Source organism: Aphelocoma coerulescens, chromosome 1A (assembly GCF_041296385.1).
Source record: "Aphelocoma coerulescens isolate FSJ_1873_10779 chromosome 1A, UR_Acoe_1.0, whole genome shotgun sequence".
NCBI classification, from domain to species: domain Eukaryota; kingdom Metazoa; phylum Chordata; class Aves; order Passeriformes; family Corvidae; genus Aphelocoma; species Aphelocoma coerulescens.
In genome coordinates this window covers 1,333,990-1,352,430 of record NC_091014.1, presented here as the reverse complement: position 1 = coordinate 1,352,430, position 18,441 = coordinate 1,333,990, and the positions used below count along the sequence as shown (strand labels likewise).

The window sequence follows — 18,441 nt, the reverse complement described above, 5'->3', positions numbered from 1 at the left end:
AGTGTCCCTGAGGGGCTGGCGCCGGGCAGCTCCCGGTCACTCCGGGCTCCGGCCGCTCCGGCTCCGGCCGCAGCTCTCAGCCCCTCCCCTGTCTCTGCCCACAGCTGAAAACGACAAAACGAGTTTACAATTTCTGCGCCCAGGACGTGCAGCTGGCCCAGCAATGGATCGACCGCATCCAGAGCTGCCTGTCGGACGCGTGAGCCCGGCTCAGCAGAGCCGCAATTCCAGGCACTGCTGCCGGGCCCGAGCGGGAGCAGAGGCAGCGCCGGGCTCGAGGCCGAGCCGGGACTGAGGGAGAGGAGGAGAGGCCCTTCCTCCTGCCGTGTCCCGGGGCGGGGTGGCACAGGGAGGGATCCCTCGCGTTGAAGCGGGTGGGGGCCCCGTCCCGCCCCTGGCCCCGTCAGAGCCGTGTCGTGACCCCTGTGTGCCGCAGCCCCGCCCCACCTCCCTGGGCGGGGGGTCCTGTGCCCCACTCCCCACCCCACACTGTCCGGGGAGGCAGAGCTGCCCCCTCGTCCTGCTCCTCATCCTGCCCCCCTTGCATGTCTGCCAGAGCCCCCGGAACCTGCCCCGCCCCTCCCGCTCCGGGAGCGAGTCCTGGGCTCCGGGACCCGCAGCTCCGGGGATGGCAGAGCTGGCAGCGGAGCACCGGGACCATCCCGCATCCCACCCTGGAGCCGCTCCCAGCTGTGCACAGGAATGGGAATGCTGGGAATACTGGGAATGCTGGGATGCTGCGGGCGCTAGCTCCGTGTGCCCAGAGGGGATGTAGCCGTGGCCACTCTGCTCCCAGAGGGCAGGAGGCTCCTCGGGCTGTGGCCGGGGGTCCCTGTCCTGCTGGGGTCCCTGTCCTGGCTGGGACAGTCTCTACCTCCAGGCTGGCTGTCGCGGGGGCACATTCCCTGCGGGAGGTGCCAAACGCTGCAGCCTCCTGGGTGCTCCTCTGTCCCCTCCCGGGGGTGAGGACCAGACCAGCCCCGGCATGAGGGTCCCCTCCGGCCGCAGCCACACGGGGCTGGGACAGGGCTGGGACAGCGGCCCTGCAGGTGCCACGCGGTCTCTGCGCGATCTCTTTGCACAGGTCACACACCCCCCACCCCCATGCCCCTTTGTGCTCTGCCCGTGCCCGGCCCGGGGGATCCAGGGGAGCAGCTCCTGTCCCAGTCCCAGCCCCGCTGTCCCAGCCCCGCTGTCCCAGCCCCGCTGTCCCCCCCTGCTGCTGCTGCCCCTCAGTGCCGGGGGGGCTCTCGGTACAGAATCGGCTCCTGCAGCCCCCCCGCCCTGGTGTGAACTGGGGGGTTCGGCGTGGGGGGACCCCAGACGGGCACCGTGGGGTCACTGCGGCCCCGCTGCTGCCCGGGACCCCCCAGCACCCCCAGGACTGACCCCCCCCAGCTCCGCCAGTCCCCCCACCCTTCTTGTTTTTAAAGTCCAGCATTTTATTTCAGTGCAGAGCTCTTTGTACAGTCCCCGTTCTCTGTACCAGACTGGCTGTGCAGGTGTAACACGGAGGTTTTGTAACTTACCCGAGCAGTTGTAGATTATTGAAGTTTCTGTACATTGTGTCAAACATGCAGAGTCCTTGTATTGTATTTGTGCCTAGAGGAAAAGGTTATTCTATAAAGAGAAAACTAACGGAATTTAATAAAAAAATTAATATGAGAGACGCTCCTTTTCCCTCACTGAGCACCGGGAAAACGCGGCAGACTCGGGACACACCCCGGGACAGGCCCAGCTCCTGTCCTCGGGGACTCGGTGTCCCTGTGTCACAGGGCAGAGCGCCTGGGGGGATCCTGGCACAGGGACCTTTGTCCTGCACTGGATCCGCTCTGTCCCACCCGCTCCTGCTCCGGCTGTCACTGTTCCAACCTGACAGGAGGGGATAGCCAGGGAGGGAACAGGGACAGGAGAGAGGGAACAGCCTCAGGCTGAGCCAGGGGAGGGGCAGGGTGGATATTTGGGAATTTCCCCATGGAAAGGGAGGTCAGGCCTTGGCAGGGGCTGCCCAGGGAGGTTTGGAGTGCCCATCCCTGCAGGTGTCCAAGGAATTCCTGGAGGTGGCACTCAGGGCTCTGGGCTGGGAACAAGGTGGGTATCGGGCACCGAGTTTGGACTGGGAGGGCGTTTCCAGCCTCAGGGCTTCCGTGATCCATCAGGGGCCTTGGCTCCCGGGTGTTGGGTTGTGGCAGCTGCATTGTGAGGAAATCCCTGGCAGATTGTGCCAAATTTTGCGCCAACATCCTCCGGTCTCCATCCTCAGGGACGCTGCTGCTGCTGCTGGGCAAGGAGGGAAGGAGGGGCAGCCGCGGCTCCTGGGCTGCTCCCCTGGGCCTTTCCCCGGTGGCCTCCCCGGGCTCTGCGGTGGCCCCGAGCAGCGGAGCCGCCTCCCGGGGCTGCGGTTTTCCGGGGGATCCCAGTGCTGGCGGCTGCGCCGGGAGCAGCCCTGGCAGAGCCGTGCGGTCACCGCCCTGCGCTCGCTCGCCGGGGCTGCGGGCAGGGGCAGCTTTGGGCCCGGGCCCTCCCTCCTGCCCCGGCCCCGCCGTGCGCTCAGCGCTCCCAGCACCGGGCAGGGACCGGGAACCCTGGAATGGTTCGGGCGGAAGGAATGGGGACCCCAAACGTTCCCGTCCCGATGCCAGCGGGGAAGGCCCCGCCCGGGGGTCACGGGGACCCTGCGGCAGCTCCGGGGCTGGGCCCAGGCCGGCTCCGCCCGGGGGCACCGGGGGCTCCCGGCTCAGCCCCGCTCCCGGCCCCGCCCGTCCCGAAGCCCCCTCGGGACCCTCGGCGTGTCCTGCAGGACGGAGGAACCCAGCACTGGCACGTGAATTTTGAGCTTTTATTGATAGTTGGAATTTACAGCCTAAAACTGACAACATAGAGAGATGCAGACTTTTTTTCCTTTTTCTTCTTCTCTTTTTTTTTTTTTTTTTTTTTTACTTTTTTGGTCGCTTTTTTACAAAAAAAACCAAAAACAAAAACAAAAACCAAAATAACCAAAAAAGCCACCAGCATCAGATTTACAATATAAAAGTTTTGACAGTAGAGAGACTAAAGTACATCTGGAATTACTCAGAAAAATAAACAGGGAAAAGGCAGTAATTTCAAATTTGTCCCTCATATTTACACATAATACACAGACATTGCTTACAAAGACCCGGATCCCACGTTTAAGGGCAGTTGGCATCGTGAGAAGGCTCCCCCGGCATCGCCCTCTGCCCGCCCCGGGCCCCGCGCCGGGCCGGGAGCGGATCCCGGCATCTCCCCGCGGCCCCTCCGTGGTTTTATTGCTTTGCGGGGCCGGTGGTTGTGGATGAAGGCATCGAGTCCCCCCCGCTCGCTGCTCCTGCCGGGACACCCCCATCCCTCGGGAACTGCCGGGATGCCCCCCGTGCCAGCGCAGATGTTCAGGGAGACCCAGCTCGGGACACCGCGGCGGGATTTTGGAAGAGCGGGAACAGGAGGAGTGGAGCGACGCTGAAAATCCGGGCTTGGGCTGGCGACCCCCACTGCAACATTCCCAAATCCATGAACCCCCATCCCCTGCTCGGGCTGTTGGATTTATGGGATCTCCGGTGCTCAGGGAAAGCTCCGCTCCCATCCCACAGCCTGGAATCAGCTCTGCCTCAGCCGGGACGTGGGGACGGCACAGGTGCCATTCCCAAGGCCTTTTCCCAAAATGAGCCAAGGCCAGGAGCCAGGCATGGCCTGGGATGGGCACGGAGCCCCTGGGATGGACACATATCCCACCGGGATGGCCACACATCCCGGACGGAATCCGCTCCCTCAGGACACGCCGGGATGGCCCTGCCGGCTCCGGGCACTGCTATGGTCCCAGAGGCTCCGGCTCTCCTGGAGATCCGGAATTATTCCTGACAAACAGCCTGGCCTGGGTCATTTTAGATCAAACCGGAATTTGGGGTCCTTCGGCCGGAGGCGGCGCCGGGGTTTCCAGGGGGTGAATCCATGGATTGTGCTAACAGTCAGAGCCGAATGTTCCCAACCAGCCCCTGGAAGGGACGGAAAAGCCCTGGAAAAGCGACTCCAGAGGCTCCAACTCAACAGCAAACATGGAATATTCCGAGGGCGGATGGACGGGAGAGGCCAGGCGGGAAGCGGAGCCTACGGAAGGAGGGATTTGCCGGAGCAAATTGACCGTGCAGGAAAACCACCGGGAAGCGCTGGGGATCGGGATGTGCCGGCAGGGATCGCCCCCGCGGCCACGCGGATCCCAGGGCTCGGGGTGGGGTAAAGGAAAGGTTTGGAAAACATCACATCAAGGAAAATGTCTGGAAAACTCAACATTTCCACCCAAATTCCCCTCAACTGCCACCGCATCCGGGTCGGACATGGAAGGCAAAGACAGGAACAAGGAAAGGGAAAGTCCAGAACCTCTTCCGAGAGCGCCGGGGACAGCCCGGGCCGGCTCCAGCCTGGAACGGCCTCTCCTGCCTGGAGAAATGGAACCAGCACAAAATAAAGGCAAGGAGTCACTCTGTTCCCAGCCCTGGGACCCCCGGAATTCCTGGCCCTGCCCAGTACTTGGGATTGGGACTGGGACTGGATTGATTTGTACCGACGCCGGAGCCCACTGGGAAGGTGCAAATCTCCTGCTCCAGGAGTTCCCAGCAAAGCCAAAAGCTCTGGGAAAAACGGGATTTGGGCGAGTTTAGAAATCTCTGCAATAAATTTATATAAATATTCCCTATTTACAGCAAACACCGGGAATGGGAGCGCGGGGAGGGAAGGAGGAGCCAGGGACACGCTCGGAGCAGCTCCTGCTGCCACCCCCAGGATGCTCCCGCCTGTCCCAGTGTCCCCGCAGCCCTCATTCCATGGATCCATCACCTCTGGAATGCTCCTGCCTGTCCCCAAGGCTGGGGCAGAAACCAATCACCTCCTTCCCCGAAATCCCAAGGATTTTAATCCCAAGGTCTCTCCTTGTCATGGTCCAACCCTCAAGTCCCAGCCTCAGCCAAATGGGGAACCCACGGGAAAGGTTCCGGCTCCCCTGGGAACTGGGAATGGCTACGGGGGGTGGGGGTCAGGTCCTGTTCCTGAATTGGCCATAAATCCATGCGGGAAGTCCGGCTGCTCCGGCAGCGCCCGCCCGGCTCCGGCCCCGCGGTGCCTCCTGGGATCCCAGCCAGGCATGGGATGGTTCGGAACAGGGAAAGGGTGAATCAAAACCAGGGAAATCCCAACCCACCGCAGGGAATTCCTAACTCCCGCCACTCCCTCTGGGCCAAGGTCCGGTTGAAGTTTGGATCCCAGCAGTGGGAGCTTGGAATATTCCCGGTTTTCTGGCATGGCTGCCAGGGAAGGGAGGGACAATTTTAAGAGGGAAAAGCTCATCAGGGATTTCTCTGGGACTGCTTGGCAGGAAAATCCCTTTCCATTCCCAAAGCCCCCAGATCCAGCGGGGGAATGTTCATATTCCACAAGGGGGAAATATTTATAGGCCCGGGAAGTTTTCATTTAAATTCCATTAAATAATAAAATATTTGGAATTAAACATTAATTCCATTCCATCAGAAAATTGGGAATAATCCTTATTTCTGGCAGTTTTAAGCCCAGTTTCTGTCCCACTCGGGGACAGCTCCGGTGCTCAGGCCGGAGTCTGGGATCAGTCTGGAGCAGACAGGAAATGGACGCAGAATTCCCGGAATTCCCGCTCCTGCCCCACTGCACCTCCGCTATCCCTTGGGAAAGGACCGACAACTGGGATACAGCCCCGCACGGCCCCAAAGGGAACCCCGGGAGCTGAGGATTCCCAAAGGACGTTCTCCTTCTGTTCTGTGGAATTCTAACAGGGCCCCGTTCCCAACCATCATCCTCACATCCCGAATCCAGGGAAGTCCAGGGAAGGGGCCCTGGGGGTCCCTGGGGATCCTCGGGAGTCCCTGGGGAAGCTCCTGGGGAGCAAATCCTGCTGGAGCGGGAACTGCAGCCGGGGGACACCGGGGATGGGCTAACTGGGGTACAGGGATGGATGAACTGGGATACTGGGACGGGCTAACTGGGATACTGGGATGGATGAACTGGGATAGTGGGATGGGCTAACTGGGGTACAGGGATGGATGAACTGGGACACTGGGATGGGCTAACTGGGATACTGGGATGGATGAACTGGGATACTGGGATGGGCTAACTGGGGTACAGGGATGGATGAACTGGGATACTGGGATACTGGGATGGGCTAACTGAGATAAGGAGCTGGGAGGTGTAGGGGGAAGAGCACAGGGAACAGAAATCCATTGTTGGGATTGGGATGGATTTAAGGCACTCGGAACAGTGGGATTGGGAATGATTGTTATCCATAGGCTTGGGCACAGGACATGCTCCTTCCCTGTTTCCTGTGATCTGGGATGGGGAAGGGAAGGGAAGGGAAGGGAAGGGAAGGGAAGGGAAGGGAAGGGAAGGGAAGGGAAGGGAAGGGAAGGGAAGGGAAGGGAAGGGAAGGGAAGGGAAGGGAAGGGAAGGGAAGGGAAGGGAAGGGAAGGGAAGGGAAGGGAAGGGAAGGGAAGATTTTCCACACAAAGCCACTTTTCCAGATTCTGCTGTGGCCAGTCAATTGCAGATTGGAGTTTGAACATTCCTGGGATGAGAGAGAGGAGCAGGACAAGAGCTCAAGTGTCCGTGCAGTCACTGCCAGGTGTGGGAAGCAGGGAGGTGAGGAGCAGGGAACGGCTGCAGGGAATGCACAGCAGGGCCAGGGAACAGCTGCAAGGACAAACTGCAAGGACCATGGAACAGATGTGAGGATCAGGGAACTGCAAGGGATGACTCCAAGGACCCAGGAATTCACAGGAGGACATGGAAGGCATGCGAGGACCATGGAAGAAGGGAACTCCAGGCCCAGCTCTGGGCTCCGGGGCAGAGCAGCCGAACTTCCCTGCTCCAATCCCAGCACTCCAAGGTTCTCCAGCAGCACTCTGGGAAAGCGGAGAGTGGGAGAAGTATTTCCATGGAGAGAAGGTCTCCAAGGACATTTGCTGTGCCTGTGGGTAATTCCATTCCATGTCTGGATCCATGAGATCTGGCCAAGGGGAGCCTCCGACAGCGCCCTCACTGCCACAGACACCCAACCCAGCAGGGGAATCCCTACGGAATTCCCAGAATTCCTACAAAATTCTGCAAAACTACCTCTGAGCATCAAAATTACAGGAGAAAAGATTTTCTCCTCGTTTCCATCTGTCCAAGGAATTTGAGGGAATCAAAAATAGAAGGGAAGGCTCTGCCCTCTAGAAAAGCCCCGAATTCCGGGAGAGAGGAAAATCTCTCTCTTCCCGTCAGCACCAAATACAAAAATACACTTCCCATGGGAATATCCCACTCTCTTCTGGGAGAGGTGAGGGCCACCAGGGAATACCAGGAATTCTGTACAAATCCAGGCGGGAGCCCTTGCTGGATGAGGTAAGAGAGGTTCAGAGGAGCGACGCCACCAGGGAGGAGCCAAATGGTTCCATTTGCTTGTCCCAAAGCTGAACCCTAAATACGCCTGGAAAACTCCTTGGGTTTGCCGGAACGTCCCACCACGGAGGGAAAAAGCCAGGATCAAACACCACAATCCCAGACAAACCCAACAACGTTCCTGATAAAGTCGGAAACATTATCCAGGACGAAACCAACGGGAACTGATCCAACCCATTTTCCAAAGGATCTCAGACTTTCACTGACATTGCTGGAGCTGATCCAACACTCCAAGGACATCATTCCACTCCTGCCACTGCCACATATCATTAATTAACACAGGTGGTTAATTAACGCTGCCAAATTCCAGAGCCGATTCTGGACTGGGAACGCCACAGTCCCAAATCCAATCTCGACAGAGCAAAGGGGAAAATCCTGACACCAAATCCAAGGGAGAACAGTCACAGCCAAACCCCGGCACCCCGGTTTTCCATGGGTACACCTGGCTGCACCCACACCAGCACACACAATTCCAAGGGCTGAGCTTCGGGAGCTCCCAGGGAGCCTCCAGCCCTGCCCTGCCCCGGTGGCTCCGTCCTGGACACAGCCAGGATTCCAGGGGGGCACATTCCTGCCTCGCCGGCAGCAGGGGAAGGAGCAGGGTGGGATGGGGAGGAGAGCACCGGACGGAGCCAGGACAGCGGGAATAGGAAATGGCAGGAAGAGCTCCCAATGCCGATGTGTGCGGCGGCAGGTGGGGATGAGGAGACAGGGAATGCTCTGGGAGCAGCACGGAGCCCAGTGAGACCCAGTTCAAACCAGTTCACAGCCAGTTCTCGAGGGACAGGACACTGGGAAGACAGGCACAGCCTGTACAGCCTGGAAACAGCCTGGACACGCCCCGGACACACCCCCAACACACCCCCGACACACCCCGGACACACCTCGACACATCCCGGATACACGTCGGACACAGCCCGGACACACCTCTGACACACCCCCGACACACCCCCGACACACCCCCGACACACCCCGGACACATCCGGATATACCTCGGACACATCCCGGACACATCCCGGACACACCTCTGACACACCTCGGACACATCCGGATATACCTCGGACACATCCCGGACACACCTCTGACACACCCCCGACACACCCCGGACACACCCCCGACACACCCCGGACACATCCGGATATACCTCGGACACATCCCGGACACATCCCGGACACACCTCTGACACACCTCGGACACATCCGGATATACCTCGGACACATCCCGGACACACCTCTGACACACCTCAGACACACCCCTGACACACCCCAGACACATCCGGATATACCTCGGACACATCCCGGACACACTTCTGACACACCTCGACACACCCCGGACACACCCCCAACACATCCCGGACACATCCGGATATACCTCGGACACACCCCGGACACATCCCGGACACACCTCTGACACACCTCGGACACATCCGGATATACCTCGGACACACCCCGGACATACCCCGGACACAACCCTGACACATCTGGATATACCTCGGACACACCTTGGACACATCCTGGATATACCTCGGACACATCCCGGACACACCCATGACACACCTTGGACACACCTCGGACACACTCCGGACACATCCCGGATATACCCCAGACACATCCTGGACACACCCCAGACACACCTCGCACACATCCCGGACACACTTCGCACACATCCCTTACACACCTTGGACACACCTCGGACATGCCCCGGACACACCTCGGACACGCCCTGGACACACCCCAGACACACCTCGGACACACCTCGGACACATCCCAGACACACCCTGGACACACCTTGGACACACCTCGGACACGCCCTGGACACACCTCTGACACATCCCGGACACACCCCGGACATACCCTGGACACACCCCAGACACATCCTGGACACACCTCGGACACGCCCCAGACACATCTCGGACTCACCCCGGACACACCCCGGATACACCTCGGACACACCTCGGACACACCCCGGACACACCTCGGACACGCCCTGGACACACCCCAGACACATCCCCGACACACCCCGGATACACCCTGGACACACCCCGGACACACCTCGGACACACCCCAGATACATCTCGGACACACCCCGGACACACCCCGGACACACCTCGGACTCACCCTGGACACACCTCGGGCACACCTCGGACATGCTCCAGACACACCCCGGACACACCCCGGACACACCCCGAGCCCTTCACTAAGCACCACACTCCGGTTTTCCCAATCCATTCCCAGCCCAGCCGGTGCGAGCAGCAGGGTCCCCTCAGGATGGGGGTCCCCTCAGGATGGGGTTCCCGAGGGGTTGGGTGTTCAAGGCCTGTGGTGACCTCAGCAGAGGAGAACTCTCCAGTCTGACTGGTTTGTACTGGTCTGGGATGGCCACAGCTGAGACCTCTCCATGCCCACAGCCACATTCCCACACCGTGGAGCTCCCTCACCCTCCTGCTGCCTTCCCCTTCCCAGAGCTCTCCCAGGGCCGGGAGGAGATGCCGGAATTGGGTTTCCCTGCAGGGAGAAGCGGCTGCGACGCTGGATTTAAAGGCGGGCTGGGCAAAGAGCGAGGAAGGGGCTGAGGCTGCCCTGGGAGCACCCACGGCAGTGGGAGCCTCTCCCACCCCTTTGGGATGGCCAGGCAGGAATGGGGCTCTGCCTCCCAGCAGAGTTACCTGGGCCACTGGGAAATGGGATCAGCTCAGGGGAAGGGGAAGGCTCAGACCCCAAGGAATGAATAAATGGTGGCAAAATTCCTCCAGGAGATGGTTCGGTGCCGAGAGGTGCCACCCGACAGTCCTGGGAAAGGCTCCTGGCCGGGGAAAGGCTCCATCCCAGAAAAAAGGCCCCAGCAGGGCAGGGCAGGGCAGGGCAGGGCAGGGCAGGAGGGACAGGAAGGCGCTTGGTGGCTGCAGGGACCGAGCCCAGGCTGGAGCACGATGGAGCCTCAGCGCGGAGCAAACCCCGAGTGCCTGGCACAGGGATGTGCCCCCCTGGCACAGGGATGGGCTCCAAGGTTTGCCACCGATGAATCAGGATTTTAATTACAGCTCCCTGGGGAAAATGAGCCTGGGGTGCCAGTGGAGAAGAAGAAGGTAATTTAAATGATATTTCCTTGAGATATCTTCTTTGGGAATGTCCCTGCACCTTCGCTCCAAACCTTTCGCTGGGGAATGTGGGAATGGGGATGCCCAAGCCCTCTGGAGCAGACACTGAGGGCAGCACTTGGCTTTTTGCCATTGTTCTGGTAATTTTTTTTCCTTTTTTCCCAATCTGCACCCCCTGGATTTCCATTCCCTGCCCACCTGCAGCTCTCCAAAGAGATGTTCTTGATGAACCCTCAGGATGAAACCTTGGGATTCCATCCCAAGGGCAGCAAAGCCTTGGGATGCTCAGAGTTTCCCTCAGGCTTTGCTGAGGGCGCAGGATACCAAAAAGCAGCCGGGATTTTGCCTGCCTGACTGCTATGCCCCAAGGGAAGCAGGAATTCTGCTTCAGGGAAGCTTTTGACTGGAATTGCTGCGGGAATGTTCCTTGCTGGCTGCCCTTCGGGGTGGCGGGTGCAGCTCGAAGGGGATCTCAGCTGTGGCACATGCAGGGATTGCAGGACATGCCTCTGCATTGAGGGGGCCCAGATCCCCCTCCCAGCCTCTCCTGAGCCCCAGGAATGTTCAATCCCAGCCACTCCGGCTCTAGCCGCCATCGGATCACAGCTCCACACACTGGGATTTGGGATTCTGAGCCCTCCAGCTCCCCTCCCTCCACTCTTGCACCCAGGTGTCACCACAGGACTTGGGGCACCGGGAAGGGTCACCCGATGTGACAATGGATGGGGACAATGGATGGGGACGCTCCCAACACCGCGTGATGTTTCCATCCCCCATCGATCCCACCCAGAGACAGATGTGGCACGATCCATGAATTATCCAGGACTGGCCACATGGATGAGGTTTAACTGTGCACAAGAGCCCCTCCCCTCCCTCTCTCCCATCCCAGTGTGGGGCAGTCGGCACAGAGGGATCCCTGGATCCAGCAGGATCACCGGATCTCCGGATTGATGCCCAGGCGGGCAGAGCCCTGAATGGAATATTCCAGAATCATTCCCCTGTAACTTGGCCTTTCTGGTTTTGGTCTCTATCCTGGAGCTGTGCAGAGAGAAAACTGCAGCCCCTTGTGCTCCCAGAGTCTCCTTCCCGGCTTTGTCACAAGATCCAAGTGTGTGCGGATAAATATCCATGGAATTACACAGGCCTGTGTCCATCTGCATGCTCAGCAGCCCCAGGGGCAATCCCAGCACCACGGACACCCTGTGGATATGGAAGGTTCCAAGCACTGCACACGAGGCAGGAGGGAGGCACGGAGCAGGATGTGGGGAGAGCCTTCATTGCTTGGACACGGAGCTGGGCAAGGCCAGGGGATGAAGGGATGGGGGACAAGGAATTCCATCCTCAGAAGCCAAAGATCCTGCTCCAGCCCCAGGAAGCTCTTCCCAGGAGTACCGGGAGAGGGAAAATCCTCTGCCTTAGAAGGATTTTCTGTTCCTGGTTTCCCCACAAAACCACTGGAGCCAGGTAAGGAACTGGCTCTGATCTGTTGGGAGCTGCAAACCCCGGCAGCCCAAGCAGCAGGAATTGGTTCTGGATCAGCCCCTGGCTGTGGGAAGAGCAATCCCAGGGGAGTGGAGAGGTGGAATGAACTGAGAGCCTCAATCCTGACCGTGGAGGGATCATCCACGGGCACAAAGCCACAGAATTTGTGCATCTCCACAGGTGTGGCCAAGCCCCAGTGATGTGTCTGAGCACAAAGCAATAAATGAACCCGTAACGAGTCCCAGTAACGAGCTGTGTTCGGATCTGGATATGCCCAAGGATATTATTATTCTAATCATTATTATTAATATAATTATTATTATTAAAGCTCTCGCTGACACTCAGAGACTCGAAGCCTAAGCTGAGGAACACCAGGCTGGAATTGCAGTGGAAGGCACGGATCCTCTGGGAGACATTCTGGGGTTATTGCTGCCCCATCCCTGTCCAGGTGGAACCACTGCTCCCAGAGCTCGGCATTCCGGGGGTGGTGGCCCTGTCCTGTCCCTCGGGCCACGGGAGGGGACCCCGCTGTGGCCCCACCCCACCCAGAGCACTGCTCCGATGGGAAGGGATCCCAGCTGTGCCTGCCGAGGACATTCCCCTCCTCTCCCGATCCCAAACGGATCTGGGCACAGCTGCTCCCGGGGCAAGCAGAAGGAACAGCTAGAAGAGCACCCCAGCATCCCCCGGATCCAACCTGGCTGCACCAGCACAGGGATCCTTCAGCTTCCATGGAATCACGTCTGGGTTCCCAAGAATGCCTGAGGGGAAGCCGATGTCCAGCAGAACTCTAGCACCAATCCTTGGAAAATTAAGACTTGAATGTGTCTCCAGTCAGGACCTCAAAGCCACTGATCCCGTCTGAGAGTCCTGCCTGGGAGTGGGATTGATCCCTGAACACCAAGTGGGGAAAGCAAAGCACAAAGTGAGATTTTTTTTCCCTCCCAGTGCAATTAACTTTAAATTATTAATTTTAAATTACACGGAGCGAGTGAAAACTTCCAGAACGAGTGCCCTGTGCCATCTGATTCCGGAGCAACTGGGGCTGGGGGACAGCCCAGCCCTGCTGGCAGCCCACAGCCCCAGTAACTGGCAGCATCCCAGTAACCTGCCAGCATCCCAGTTCCTGGGATCCACCCCCTTTTCCCTCCGAGCAGAGCTGACCTGGGCACACACGGCTGAGCCGGGGCTGCGGGATCGGCGCCGTCAGACACGGACCCAGCGGAGCAGCCCCAGCCCCACAGCGGGAACACCTCGCTCCCCTCCCAGCCCAGGTAAGGACACTCCACGGGCAGCGACCCTACAGCACAAGGAAAGGATTTCCAGGCGGCCAGGGCCTGGCCAGGCTGCCTCTGCTGGGAATGTGAGCTACCTCCCACCCTCGGGAATGCATCCCAAAGCAGCTGCTTGGCTCCCTGTGTGCCAAGCTCCAGCTTTTGCTCCAAAGGGAAGGATTTTCCAGGATTCCACCTGCCAGGGGCTTCCAGCACAGCTGCCCCAGGTGGCCCAACCCCCCCAGTGTCCCCGTGTGCCCCCCAGGCCGGGCTGGCAGCAAGCTCAGAGCCTGGCACCAGCACAGCATTCCCGGGAGCAGGGCTCCAGCCTGGGCACATCCCAGCTCCAGGTGTTCCCTTCACCTGGCCCTGCTCTCGCTCCTGCCCCGAGGGACCCGGGTGTCCCCCAGGGCTCTCCGTGTCCCCCCCCGGGTGGGCACGGCTGCAGCCGTGTCCTTTCCAACGCTGTCATCACCAGGTACAAAGTGCAAAAGTGTTGCTGTTCCTGCATCCATTAAAAACTTTAAAAACAGAACAAAACAAACAGAAAAAGGATTTCCATCATCATTTGCAAATACATTAGTTCATTCTCCAAAGAGCCAGCGAACCCCTGGTCACCTCCTCGTGGGCAGGATCCCCCTGCGGCCAACATGGACATTGGCAGGAGAGGCCACCTCTGACCCAGTGCAGATCCTGCCCTGGCCCCACACGTGTCCATGGAGAGTCCGGAGCGGTCCCTGGAATGCAGGGACACCCCGTTCCCCTGGACACTCCCTGGCTCTGGCTGGGGACATGCCCCAGCCTCAGCCCTGCCACTCCAATCCAAGCCCTCCCTGCTCCCTCCCGCAAAGTGTTGGCATTCCTCCTCCTCCTGTGAAATGTTTCTGGTAAGGCTTTATTGCTCTACAAAGCGGTGCAAAGGCTGCCCGAGGACAGCTCCATCAGGAACTTTGGTCACACGGCTGCGGGATTTGTGCACGGCCCCGGCCCGCCGCTGGACCTGCTACCTTCCCAAGAGAAGCTGAATACTGTGTGCAATAACACTGGGAAAACAGGACTGAACCCCAAATCCGAAACAAAAACCAGGGGGACGGGGAAGGGGACAACTCAAATCAGGCAGAAGGCTTGGGAAGAGCCCGTCATTCCCGTGAGGACTGAACTCAATGCTACATTTCGACAATGCCGAGTGTCTTTCCGAACGGATCGGTGGTGTTGGATCTGCGTGTCTGGTCCTGAACGCCAGCTCGCTCTCATCAATGCAGCATTTATTAAAAAATAAAATTAAAATGAAAAAAAAAAAAAAAAAGAATTGACAAATTGCATCACCAGGGAGCAGCCTGGCCTGGCTCACACACGTCCCGGGGCGGCGGCGGCGGCATCAAGCGGGGCCGTTCAACGTGGCTTCGGCGCAGGGCAAGGCCTCGTCGTTCCTGCAGGGACACCCGGGGAGCAGCCTTAGGGACATGGGACATGCTGGGAAAGCCCCCCAAGCCTCCTCCATCCCTCCTAGCAATGTGTCTTCCTGGTGGGACCTGAGCCCCTCCCTCTGGTTGTGTTTTGCCTGCTGGGTGAGGTTCTCAGCTCCCTATGGAGAAACTCCTCCCAGTCCCTCACTGAGTATTACATGGAAAAGCAGCATGGAATCAGGGAATGGCTTAGGTGGGAAGGGACTCTAAAGCCTGTCTGGTTCCAAGTCCTTCCAAGGTGATCAGAGAGATGGGGCATCTCTGCTATGGGGAGAGCTGAGAGCTGGGAATGTTCAGCCAGGGAGAGCTGAGAGCCCCTTGTAGGGCCTAAAGGGGCTCCAGGAGAGCTGCAGAGGGACTGGGGCCAAGGGCTGGAGGGCCAGGAGCCAGGGAATGGCTTCCCAGTGGCAGAGGGCAGGGCTGGATGGGAGATTGGGAATTGGGAATTGCTGGCTGGGAGGGTGGGCAGGCCCTGGCACAGGGTGCCCAGAGCAGCTGGGGCTGCCCCTGGATCCCTGGCAGTGGCCAAGGCCAGGCTGGACACTGGGGCTGGAGCAGCCTGGCACAGTGGGAGGTGTCCCTGCCATGGCAGGGCTGGCACTGGAGGGGCTCTGAGGTCCCTTCCCACCCAGCCATTCCAGGACTGTGCCCTCACCTGTCTCTCGTGGCTGTTTCTGTGGCAGTTGTGACAGCAGTGGCCACTCTCTGGTGCCCATCCGTGTGCGTGGCCGCGCTGTTCCGGGCTTGGGGGGCACTGGACATCCCGGATTCGGCCACGGGAAGCGTCTCCACGGCCGTTCCGTCGGAGCCGCTGCAGGAGAGGGCAGGGCCACGTTAATGGAACTCAGCCCATGGGAGAACCGGGCTCGTACTGGAATGACATTCAAATTCCAACAGGGAAAACAAAATTCCCCCTGCTCTCGTCACACAGGCCTGAAGATCCCAGTGGGAGTGAGAACTGGCAATGAACTGGGGTTAAAAACAGCGGGCACGTCCTGCAGGCTCCAGGTCCCACACCCAACAGGATACCCCAGAGCAGCTCCTCGAGGAAAGCATTCCTAACTCCTGCTGCAAAATCCAGTCTGAGAGTTCCCAACCCTCCATTCCCATTGCCATTTGCTGGAATGGCACAGCCTGCTCTTGCTGGACACGGACACAGACACTGCTCTGCTCTGCCAAAGCAGCCCCTGAAGCTTCTGGGGCACCCAGAAAATCCTGGATTTAGGGGCAGATCCTGAAATCCCACGGACGAAAACCACAGGGATCGGACGTTCAGAATCCAAACACGCTAAAGGCGCTCCAGGGACCACGGAGGTGCCACCTGAGGGACAATGTCCCCAGGGAGGTGCCAACAACCAAAGCTCAAATGCTGGGAAAGGACAAACTGCAGGAACAAACCCTCCCAACCTCCTGTTTGGAATAAACCCATCCAGATTTCCAGCTGGAGAAGGGATTTCTGTGCACATCCCCATATTTTGGCTTCCAAGGCAGAGGATGAGCTGCCCCAGGAATGATTTTCCTCCCAGTCTCCATCCAGAACAATTCCTTCTCCCTGTCTCCCAGAGCAAGCCTCCACAAAAGGGAGGAAAGCTGGAGATGGCTGGGCTGGAATCCTGTCACCAGCTCCGGGGGAGTTTTCATGGAATAAAATAATCTCAGCTGGGTAATTGGACATGTGATGGAGATTGGAGACTGAGGTTCTATTTTTGGAGCTACTTCTCTTGAAAAAAACCACAAAAATGAGGAATAACGAGATCCAAACATTCCCCTTCCTCCAGGGCTCACAGGCTCCTCAAAAGTACAAAAATCCACCTTGGAGAGATGCAGGGATGGAGCTGCATTCCCAGGAATGTCGCTGGAAAACCACTTCCCACACAAAAATCTGGAGCTCGACATTTCCATGGCTCAGAGAGAACCTTCTGAAACCCAATGCCCGAAGCTTCCAGAGCAGGAGGATTCAGGAGCTACCTGAGCACTGAGGGGGGCTCGGGAAGTTCTCTGCCTTCCCCACGCTCCTGGAAAATCCCAGCTGGACACACAGGGCCGGAGCAAGGAGTGACACAACCCAAACAATGAGTTTGTGTGGGATGTCCAGTTGTTCCTTGGACACTCCAGGGATGGGACCCCAAACCCTCCTGGGCAGCTGGATCCAAACTGGGAAGCTGAGAGCAATTCCTGATCCGCATCTCCTGGCCTAAGGGTCCCCTGGGCAGCTGGGATGGGCTAAGGGAGGGTGGAACATCTGGAGGATTTGCTGGGCTACAACATCTGGTTCTCGATGACCCCAATGATCCTGGAATCTACAGAGGCCTCCAAGGAGAAAAGACCTCCATGTGGATTCCAGGGACAGGGGGAAGGAAAACTCCAAGTCCTTGAGCAGCTCCAAGGAGAATCAGAGATCTCAGTGTGGATTCCAGCATTCTAGGGGCACAAGGGGAAGGAACAGGAATGGGGTTGGGTGCAGATTTTGGGGAAACGCTTGGAGAGAGTTGTCACAACTCCCAGAGCGACTACAAAATGTTCTTGATTGCCCTGGAATCATTAAGGAACGTGGTAAGCAATGGGTATTCCCACTCAGTGATTTGGAAGACTGGGAATGCTCTGGATGGTGATTCCCACCAGGAGCCCGGGCCTGGAGCAGCTCCAGTCCCAGCTGTGGCACTGGCTGTCCTGTCCTCCCACAGCTTCCCTTGGATGCCGGGCCATGGACACAGCTGTGGACAGCCACAGACCCCTGCCAGGGGGAGGCTCTGGGTGCTCCAGGATCTCCTCTCTTTGCCACAATGGAAACAGCTCTGGAGAAGGGCAGGCAGGTTCGGGAAGCTTTATCCTTGTGGAATGTGGTACAGACACTTGTCTGGAGAGCAAAACGTCCCAAATGTGCCAAACCAGGAATAAACACTTCCCTCCTGTGAGGAAAGCACGGGAAGAGGTGAGGACATCCCAAATAGGATGGGTATGGGAATGGGAACAGCTGGAGCTGGGCCAGGGAGGGTTAGGTGGGATATCAGGGAAGGTTCTTCCCCCAGAGGGTGTCGGGCACTGGACAGCTCCCCAGGGAATGGGCATGGCTCCAGAGCTCCAGGAATGTCTGGACAACATTGGGAGTCTTGGGGTGTCCTGGGCAGCTGGACCAAGGATCCTGTGGGTCCAGCTCAGGCCATTCCCTGATCCTGCTGGGAACCCAGCTCTGCCCACACCACGATGCAGAGAGGAAAAGCACCTGGAGCACAGCTGGGATCAGATCCAGTGGATCCAATTCCACACAATCCAAGTGCACCGAGAGCTGGGGAAGGAGAGGCTGCTTTCAGCACAGCTGAACTGCTGTGCCTCTCCTCACCTTCTGCTTCCCACCAAGCCACAGCCCGGCCATTCCCAGCACACGGAGCGCACTTATCACAGGTAATGCATTTATCAAACGGAAACTATTTATCAAAATTAAGGCATTTATCAAAATCAATGTAATTATCAAAATTAACTCTATTTATCGGAATTAAGGCAACTATCACAACTAATGCATTTGTCAGAATGAGCTGCCTCCAACCAAACAGACCTTGGGATAACTCCTGCCCTCATTCCAGGGAATTCTGCAATCTCAGTGGTTTCCCAGCCCCCCGGGCCCCCAGGAGCTGCTGCTGGCTGAGCACAC

General features: G+C 58.6%; 2 protein-coding genes across 4 annotated transcripts in view; one reads left to right on the top strand and one right to left on the bottom strand.

Annotated features, from left to right (window-relative positions):
- Positions 1–1,667, top strand: part of SBF1 (SET binding factor 1) — a 62,527-nt gene extending 60,860 nt beyond the window's left edge. For all 3 annotated transcript variants that reach the window (XM_069033514.1, XM_069033504.1, XM_069033494.1), the window contains one exon: positions 105–1,667. In XM_069033514.1, coding sequence (XP_068889615.1) covers positions 105–203 — 99 coding nt within the window. In that variant the 3' untranslated portion in view covers positions 204–1,667. The remainder of the gene's footprint in view (positions 1–104) is intronic.
- A 12,907-nt stretch (positions 1,668–14,574) lies between these two features.
- PPP6R2 (protein phosphatase 6 regulatory subunit 2) overlaps positions 14,575–18,441 on the bottom strand; it is a 54,744-nt gene continuing 50,877 nt past the window's right edge. Inside the window, 2 exon segments of the mRNA XM_069033481.1 lie at positions 14,575–14,756; positions 15,448–15,603. Coding sequence (XP_068889582.1) covers positions 14,705–14,756; positions 15,448–15,603 — 208 coding nt within the window. The 3' untranslated portion in view covers positions 14,575–14,704.